Raw genomic sequence first — 9,780 nt, forward strand, 5'->3', positions numbered from 1 at the left:
TCACTGACATGTTCAAAAATACGTCGAATTAGAGCAAAATGAACGTTTAACCGTTGACCCCAAACATTATTTCTATACTTTGTCATTATTTGAGAGTGTTTGTGCGGCTTTAGATACCGTTACTGTTCAGTACCACTACATCCGCGTAAAATTATTGAATAATAACTATGCTGAATCAGAGCTGTAACTGACCAGCGTCGTCAAGGAGTCTGGCGATCTTTTCGCCTATAACTATTATCACGGGATATCATTGAACACGATGCGCCATACCAATACCGCCAAGCAATTATGAAATATGGTTTTTTTTGGGTCGCTGTTTTCAATCAAGCTTGCAAGCTAGTATGTAGTCAATAATTATGGAGCTGCAATTTGTTTGCATCTTTATATTACTGGATTATTGATTTAAAAACCCTTTAAATCGATTTTCATTGGTGAGTAATTGCAAATTTTCGGCGTGCAAAACTGAATTCGCTCGCGTGCATTTATGCGGAGCGCTAGCGCTCTCGGGCGTGCACTTGCTACTGAATCCAGTCTGAGATGCCATGAGATCAATAACTTGTATAATATTGATACATGTAGCTCATAAAGGATGATACAACAAGAGTATTCGTTTTTTAAGTTATACAGTTATAAGGTAAGATTCGATGAGTTTTCTTCATTGTTTACAAGTAGGCCCAAAAACACTACCAGACTACCGTTATGCTAGATAAAAACTGTGCTCACAAACAATTACAGAGTAGGTATATCACTTTCTGTTTACAGATATTCACAATTTGAACACTTGCAGCTGGAGAAGACTTTCATGCTTGAGCTCTTACCACCTAATCACCACAGTTGTTGTACACTGATTGAAATACCAAGCCAATTACTGAAGAATATCTTAAAAAACTTCTGCGGGGTACATACTGGGACAGTAAAGGGGTTTGTTTGATCAGACTACTGTAAGGTATATCAAGTTGACAATTACAGACTTCTGTACTAGCATTTCCCTGCCGTGTTTCTAATAGAATTGTTTGAACAAGAAGTTTGTGATGTCAAAGAAGCTCTTACAAATGTTGTAAATGAATGAACCGTAACCAATCCAGTAAAACCTCTAGGAAATACTGAATTATTAGCTAGCAACCTTTCAATTATCTACTCTTGCCTGGAACCTTGGAGACAGCCAAAATATAATTAGTAACAGAGGAAAAACTACTATTACTGTATTGTGTTCTTGTATTTATGCATATTTTTAACAAATTATATCTCACCCACAGATTGTAAATATTTATGTTGGTATATTTTTTTGAAAAACTGATCTGCTCAATTGACTTGAGCGTGACTATGAGATCGAGGAAAAATTAACTTGTAGTATTATTGTGTATGATCATTTCTACTATTTAGCACAAGTAAATATAGCTTATTAATATATTAAAAAGTATTATCAATCTTCTTTTATATTTTTTGCAATTACTATGTAATGAGTACTACCGTAAATATATACTACTACTACAAGTGGGTGATGGGAATATGCATCCAGGTCAGGTGGACAAAATCTATGCGCAAGACGACATGCAGTTACATTCACAATCATATAGTCATAGCGTCCAGACTCCATTTGAATCTTCAGGTCATTGCTGTGAATGCTTAATATTAGGCGACGTGGAAGTGTACATTTTGAGGAGTAGCATTTTTAATCTGCCTTCCAGTCCCAAATCAACCATGGAAAATGGATGACTTGCAAAATGTCTATCTTCACACCAGGGGTGGCCAAGTTCCCATCATTCAGATACAATTTATCTACAGAACGGTGGTTTGTATTTCAACCAAATGATCCATGTACATGCCGTGGTCCGCCATATGATTGAGCCGTTTTATCGGCTTTTCTCTCCTCGGGATAAATATGTAAATCCTTCCCTCCTTTTAATTATACAGCAACTATGATGACTGTTGTATGAGCTCGAGCATGGAGGGGTTCTGCTGTAATTATCGGTATTCAAATCGTGAACATCTGAAAAAATGTGATATAGCCTACTTTTACAACATAAGTCTTCCATTATCAATGATCACAGCTATAACCAATTTTACCTTATAACTTTTGCAGAAGTAAATAGGATGACTTTCCTTCACTTTGGCATTCTTTTTGAGCTGCTACCATCGGCCTGCTGTATTGTATTCATAAGCAACCATCCCTTCTATTTTCGACACGTTATTTTACTCAAATGACATAATGCCTCAGAATCAACGACTAACATACCGCTCAGAATGGACTTTTCCCCGAGCATCGACTACCTTGTTTACTTCGTGACATTGGCCAATCAGCAAGATGCAAAAAAGTGACGTAACAATGCTCCCTTTTTGCATCCGCTCAGACACTTTTCTCACTCAGACAGATTTTTAAGCGTGGTCGTAAACATTACCTCGTTTTCGCGTTTTTGAACTCTATTTGTTAGTTTTCAGTTGTGTTTAGGAAACGTAAATATAAGTCGGATAATTCAATGATCACTCTGTCTTTCCAGGAGTTTTAATTTAATTGCAGTAATAAAAAATCAGTGTAGAAATAGCTGTGATAGACTAGGCTAAAATTCTCTACGTTACTTTTAAAACACAGATTGTTGTATGCGATGAATCATAATGATGGTTTGAATCACATACCCCATTTTACAAGCGCAAACTCGCAAAAGCACTCTTAGAATAGCCCGAAAATTTTGCAATGGTAAAGTATGGGAAGAATTTTTCGGGGGTCAAAGGTCGGGGAAAGGTCCATACATTTTGTTTTTTCAAATAGTATCTTTTAGTTCCCGCTACGAAACACCGTGACGTCTCAGTAATCATAAGAAACATTGCAAGTCAGACTTAATCGCGTCGGCGTTCAGAGCATAGATTTTTTGCATTGTCTCTGTCCAGAGCAGGAAATCGCAGTCGTCACCTCTTTTTGCATCAAATCGCAACAGGTCAAAGGTTATGTATGGATTTCAAGAATGACACAATAATGGACCTTTCCCCGACCTTTGACCCCCGAAAAATTCTTCCTATACTTTACCATTGCAAAATTTTTCGGGGCTATTTTAAGAGTGCTTTTGCGAGTTGGCGCCTGTGAAATGAGGTATATGTTTCAAACTATCATTATGATTCATGGCATACAACAATCTGTTTTTTAAAAGTACCGTTAAAGAATTTTAGCCTAGTCTATCACAGCTATTTCTACACTAATTTTTATTACTGCAATTAAATTAAAACCACCAGGAAGACGGGGTGACCATTAAATTATTTGATTTACATTTAATTTTACAAAACACAACTGAAAACTAACGAATAGAGTTCAAAAATGCGAAAACGAGATAATGTTTACGACCACGCTTAAAAATCTGTCTGAGTGAGAAAAGTGTCTGAGCGGATGCGAAAAGGAGCATTGTTACATCACTTTTTGCAATTTGCTGATTGGCCAATGTCACGAAGTAAACAAGGAAGTCGATGCTCGGGGAAAGGTCCGTACTGCAATAATATTACGGAGTCCATGATAAATTTCCGCGGTCAAATTTTATCCCGTGACAGTTACGCCTGTAGCTGCAGCAAGGTGTCTAAACACCTGGTTAGTACCGGTAGTTGTCCACTTCACAGCAATGAATCCACGAATTACAAGACTGTTCACCCTTATCGGAATGGTTGGTGGAGTGAATGTTGAAACAATCAATCGAGGATGCAAACTGCTATTTGGTCCTGGGAGAAGCGTGGGTATGAGTACAATTTATTAGACTGCTTTCTGAAAAAGTGTTTCAAATGTGCCTGTTTTTCAGTGAATATCTTGTTTTCGACACGTAACAAAACATTCATCTTGAGAAATGGTAGAAAAAGCTATATTACTCTTCTTGAAAGACAATATTCATTCAGAGGTTCCCATAGATTCTCCACTTCATCTGATGGAAGTTTTGACGAAAACGAAGTAATATGTTGGAAATGCGGGTAAGTGTAACAGTTTCAATTTTTCACTTCGTATTTCAGCATCGAATACTTTTAAATTTTTTCTAGCTGCTGGACTATGTAGGCCTATACTATAAACACTCATATGAATCAATCACAGAAATATATGCACAGAAACCAGTTATTAACCCCTCCTGAACATCTCAGGTCCTGAATGCCACATGCTATATCTGTATATGGTGCTGTATTGAATGTTAGCCTACTGTAAAGGGTAAAACCAAACTTGAAGATAATTCATTGAGCAGCCATTCTGGCGAAGAAACTTTGACATTGACATAATAAGGGTTAATTCAAGTAATTTGTTGGTATAAATAATTTTATTTTGATTTAGGGCCTAATTGAGTCTATTCAAAATTTAATATTGAATTAAATTATTTTGTTTCAGGAGACCAATAACTTCAAGATTTAAATTTATTTGCAATCATTGTAAAATTATTCTCCCACCTACATTTCTTACATTTTTTGAAATATTCAACATGGATGAAAAATTTGATATTTCAACTTTGAAACTTCAGAAAGATTTTAAAGACATGCAAGTAAGCAGCCATAAGTTTTATGTTTACCATTTTCAGAGTTCTGAATCTGCAATGGATATTTTGCCTCCTGTTTTTGGTCTGATATGAACAGATTTCAATTTTTATTATGACGTAGTGGTTGCTAGTGGCTGTATTTGTTGCCTATTATTGTATTATGTTTCATGATTTTTTGTATCGGCATGTTTACTGATGTGTCCATATCTAGATTTTCCACTGGTTTCCGAGATCATGCAAATATAACAAGTATTTTTTATGTCAATTTGCCAAAATGTTTGTGTTTTAGCGTGTTTTTCATCCAGACAAATATTCATTACAAGGTGCGAGGGAGAAAGATCTCTCCGCTCAAATATCTTCACTTTTAAATGTTGCATATAAAACTCTGCTGGACCCGTTATCGAGAGGAGTTTATATGCTTAAACAGAGAGGTAAGGAAAGAGAATATAAAGCAAGAGCATAAATTAAACACTGTTATTGTGACAGTTGAAAGTGTTTTGCAAGTAAGGAGACGTCAACCTAATGTCCACATGCTTATCATTGAAATAAATCTTTTTCTCAGAGCGCATGTGAAAATTCCAAGCCCATTGGCACCCAGGATATATGGCTTCTTCTTTAACTAATTACTTTTATCACAGCTTTATTTAGTAACCTCTGATTATTTGTGTGTCGTTTTCAGATGAGTAATTTATTTCATTTTGGCTCCACCTGATCTTATCGACATTTTTTTAAATTCATTCATAATGCAGAAGAAATGAAAGAAAATGTTTTCTTGCCTGATTCAAATTACGTTATTTTTTTTCATACAACTTCTCATAAATATTACCCACTGCGGCACTCATGAAGTATGCGTACCAAGATGGCGAACATTGGAACATAGTATGTGTACCAGGTTAGGGTTGAGCCATAATTTCAGGTACAAATACTACAGGAGTCACTTGGCTAGTCGCCGCCAGAACACGTAATTGAACTAAAATAAGGAAAATTGGAATAAAAAAACTTCAGAAGCAATTACTGTACTTCACTGCTATATACAAATACACACTGCCTAAGATATATTTTTTTATTAGCAATAGACAATTTCTATACAGTAGCCTATTTTATGGTGCACCTGTGCAATAGTCCTAATTAACCAGTGATACCTGTTACGACATGACAAATTGGTTAATGTTATTAGAGTTATTTTAAATTAATACAGTTTTGGACTTGTGTGAGGAAGTGCATGATTTGATTTGATTTTTTCTTTCGCAGTCATGTAACACCTATTGTGGAGTCAAAATAAGCTCACTAATTTAGCACACCTTTGTTGTACCTTTAAAAAAATGTTGGATGTTTCAAGTGGTTGGACCCACTGATTTATTATAAAACTTGTGAAATTTAACCCATTATTGACTACGATTTGACAGTTTATTGACATGTTTCAGGATATTTTTGATCAAGTTAGTATCCATTCGCATAACTTGTCCAAAACTCACAGTGGCCTATTTTGTATGAACCTCCTGTTTGCGGAGATATCAAATGTTTTGTGATGTGCTGTAGATGAGCCTCTGGATTTATTTCTTGTTTTTTATTCATTTGTTCAGGCATTACTATTGATGAAGAAACTCAACTTAGCAATCCTGAATTTTTGATGGAAATCATGGAACTAAATGAACAGGTGAGAAGATTTTAACACAATGGATTTATCTAATTGCACTGCGGCTACTAAGTGGAACCAGCACGAATCAGCAGTTATAAGCAGCATATTTTATATGAGTGCTGCCTGGTTATTATCGCCCTTCATTTACAACAAGGACATCTGATTTTCATTTTCTTTAGGCTCCAGATCAGTGGTTTTCAACTGTTTCACCATAGCACCCTAGGAAAGGAGTTCTCAAACTTTTGGTGTTAGGAGGCTGACTATTATTTACACAGCCCCACAATAAATTTATGAAAATAAAAACATTGTTATTTACCGATAAATGTCCCTGAATAAACTAAAATCACTTTATTTGATGACTGCTTTGTGTTTAAAAAATAGTCAGTATTTGAATAAGTAAATGAAATGCTCGCGGAGTTCTTTAGGATTCTTTCATGCAGCCCTGGGGCTTTGAGAACCTGTGCCTAGGGTTCTACCGGTACAGTCCAGGGGTTCCACAAGTTTCTATACAAATACGAGAGTCTCGTATAATTATACCTATATTGTTTTAATATAAGGTTTGCCACTATATTTAAACTTGCTAAACTTAAAGATCATTTTGTTTTGTCAGTATTAGTTTTGCTTTTGTATGTATTTTAAGTTTGAGCCATTCAAAAAATGAAAAACAATTAAGAGCGATTGGGAAGTATTATAGGGGTTCCGCTTCACCAGAAAGGTTGAAAATCACTGCCCTTGATATTGACTAAAAGCAGAACTAAAGCAGCTTATTTATTATATGATACCTTAACTTTAATTCTCTACCAACTAGATTTCCTCATCAGAAAATGAAGAGAATTTGAGAAAGATACAGGATGAAGTTGTTGAAACGTACAATGAATTGATTAATGAAATTTCAATCGCCTTCAACTCAAATAAGTTAGTTGATGCAAAAGAATATATTATAAAACTGAGATATTATAACAATGTTTCTGAAAAATTGAAACATTTGATTCCTCCATCTTAGTGGAAAGAGATGCGATACATAAAGTGACGCGTTGACATGAAGTGACGCTGTGGTCACCTACACGAGTAAACCTTTAGTTGAATATCAGAAATAAGCGGGAATTTCAAAATCAAAGGTATAAGAATAATATATTTCATGTACTTTGGTTTTATTGATATGATTAATTTTGAGGTATATGACACAAAAAGGGAATTATTCATCGCAATACTCGTTGAACCAGGCAAATATTTATGTAATTCATATCCCGTAATTTACTTTAACTTCGAGCTTGTTGTTTCTGTTACAGTATTGACTTCAATTACCTCTAGTCTCGTATTGTACATCTTTTCTGCTGTTATGATGGTGTAACATAGATGTGAACAATTCATTCAAAGCTTTTGATTGTTCTATCGGTACCCTTATTGCTTTCTACCTATTCACCATTACTAAATTCAAATTATCATAGAAATATATTGATTCCACTACCTCAGTATCACCAAATACATATAAAATGTGAACTAAATTTTCTGAATGTATTGCGTTGAATTTGATGGTTTTTAAGGGATAAGGTCAGATGATGATTTCAAGTTGCTTCTCATTTTGAGCCTTCATCTACAAGTTCGAAGCTACTGTCATAACGAATGATTTTTTGTATACCGGGTGTTTCATAGTGGTGTATAAAACCTGTACAGTCAGTAAATGTGGGAATTGTCCAGGTATTTCATTTGAAGGCTATAGAATTTTCATATTTATCCCATGTGAATGGAAAGTCTCTGGGAGCCCTAGTCCCACCACAAGACAACTGAAAATCGTAACTCGAACCGTCTTGCGGCCGAAAAAGTTCGTGGGGCGAAAAATCTTGTTAACAAGTTTTATTATTTCAATTGCTAGGACAAGATGGTGGGGTAAGCCTTAACCGAACAGCAGTTATGTGAAATATCCCACGCGGGATGTCGCGCATGTTAGTCGACGATGCAATGTCAAAGCGCCAACCGCCTATCTACCTCGTTGTGTAGGATTTGGCTTACCATAGGTCCCGGTTTAGCCAATCTGTTTCGTTTGTGAAATATAAGAACCATAAATATTCTTTTTCTTATTAAACTTCACTAGTTCAGAAAGAGTGGGAGGACTCCTGCATTGTTATGTAATAAATATTGAAAGTAGGCTACACGTTTTCCAATGAGTTGGATATTACTACGCCTCGGTACGGGAACCAAGGTTCGTCGAATTGGCATTGTTCTGGTGTTTTGTTTCATGTATATAAATGATAGGCCTGTCTAAGATTAAAAACATACCTCCCAACCTGAGTAGCATCCCGTGATGTTGGAGCGCAAATAGGTTTATCAAGTATCAATAAATAACAAAATCTAACAAAACAGCGGAATATGAAAATGATCAAAACTCGTATTTAATCTAACACTTCTATTAATTGTGGCGTTCGTGTATATACTAGCTATATTCTCATTTTGTTGATTGTTTTGTTGAGCACAGATTGAGACCCGAAAGCCTAGAAAAGCAAAAGACCAAACGTCAATGATTGCCGAAACAACTGTCATATATATATATATATATACAGTGGTGGGATTCAAATTTTTTGTCAGCCGGTTCCATCACAAAAGTCGTATTTTGTCAGCCGGTTCCATCACAAAAGTCGTATTTTTCAGCCGGTTCTGTCACAAACAGAACATTGACAATAACCAGTGATGCTAACCGGTTCATTGATCTCATAAAATTCCGTGAGACGGTTCTATATAACCGATGCGAACCGGCTGCGGAAATGAAGGGATCGTATCCGTTTCCGCGACTTTTCTTGGGGCTATAAAAGTGTATTAGTAGGGTTGGGACTTTCAGGGGAAATACTGTAATAACCATTAACTGGCAAACTGCAGCGTTACGCTTGAAGTAGTAGGTTATCATTTAAGAAAGCAACGTCCCAATGGTTTAAAAGCTATTTTGCGTGATCTGATCCTGGTATTGCTCGAAACTCTGTAAAGATCGAGATAGTTTCATTGTCGTTCTACTGCAGCGTACTTCCGACATATATATGGTATTAAGTATTATAGTGGAACCGATTCGGTTATTCAATGTCATTTATGTGACAAAACTTTCAGTGTTTGGTGGTGGTGTGCAAATTGTGCTATGACTATGAGATATCATAAAGAAAAGTGTACTATCCGATTGTATTCAACACAACTGGAAATATTGGAAGCGTTCGTCACTGCTTTACGAAAATGTCGATATGTTAATATATTCCTGTTACAGAATGCGCTCTTGTTGAATGACAATGGATAAACGATCGTGCCACCAAATCGTGAACAATAGATTCTGACCGGAAGCTGATTAGGAGCTTGTCATTGTCAAATTTTCATATTTAGTAATACCAGTGCTTCAATAATTTTTTACATTTTCAGTGCTTATCAATACAGGTAGAGATATTCTTTTGAATTAAACGCCACGGGAGATAAATTTGCAAAGAACTAATCATTTTTGGAGAAACTACAGTATATATAAGGTGTTTGTACCAGACATGTCAGTTAGCCTACCGGTCAAAATAAATCGCAACCGTTAACCATCTAAAATCGGTTAAACATTATTAGCTCTGGTTACTAGTAATGCACCGCTGCACTTTGTTTCCCAGCGGAACTCTCATATATACGTAACACCTGAAA

General features: G+C 35.8%; 1 protein-coding gene across 2 annotated transcripts; it reads left to right on the plus strand.

Annotated features, from left to right (window-relative positions):
* Window positions 1-3,064: 3,064 nt before the first annotated feature.
* Window positions 3,065-7,634, plus strand: LOC120326173 (iron-sulfur cluster co-chaperone protein HscB-like). 2 transcript variants are annotated; one of them, XM_039392421.2, is made up of 6 exons: window positions 3,065-3,710; window positions 3,777-3,942; window positions 4,346-4,496; window positions 4,780-4,921; window positions 6,074-6,147; window positions 6,938-7,634. In XM_039392421.2, exons 1-6 carry the CDS (start codon window positions 3,680-3,682, stop codon window positions 7,130-7,132), a joined length of 759 nt encoding a protein of 252 aa, XP_039248355.1. In that variant the 5' UTR covers window positions 3,065-3,679; the 3' UTR covers window positions 7,133-7,634. The 2 variants fall into 2 exon arrangements, with proteins under 2 accessions (XP_039248355.1, XP_039248354.1); XM_039392420.2 differs by having other exon boundaries at window positions 3,068-3,714.
* The last annotated feature ends 2,146 nt before the right edge of the window (window positions 7,635-9,780 follow it).

The sequence above is a fragment of the Styela clava genome, chromosome 4 (assembly GCF_964204865.1).
Source record: "Styela clava chromosome 4, kaStyClav1.hap1.2, whole genome shotgun sequence".
NCBI lineage: Eukaryota > Metazoa > Chordata > Ascidiacea > Stolidobranchia > Styelidae > Styela > Styela clava.

Excerpts from the sequence above, each read along its gene's own strand:
- LOC120326173 (XM_039392420.2), top strand. The coding sequence starts at position 3,603 with ATGAATCCACGAATTACAAGACTGTTCACCCTTATCGGAATGGTTGGT. Across the intron at positions 4,497-4,779 it reads AAGATTTTAAAGACATGCAA|CGTGTTTTTCATCCAGACAA; the intron begins GTAAGCAGCCAT and ends TTTGTGTTTTAG. Across the intron at positions 4,922-6,073 it reads TTATATGCTTAAACAGAGAG|GCATTACTATTGATGAAGAA; the intron begins GTAAGGAAAGAG and ends TCATTTGTTCAG.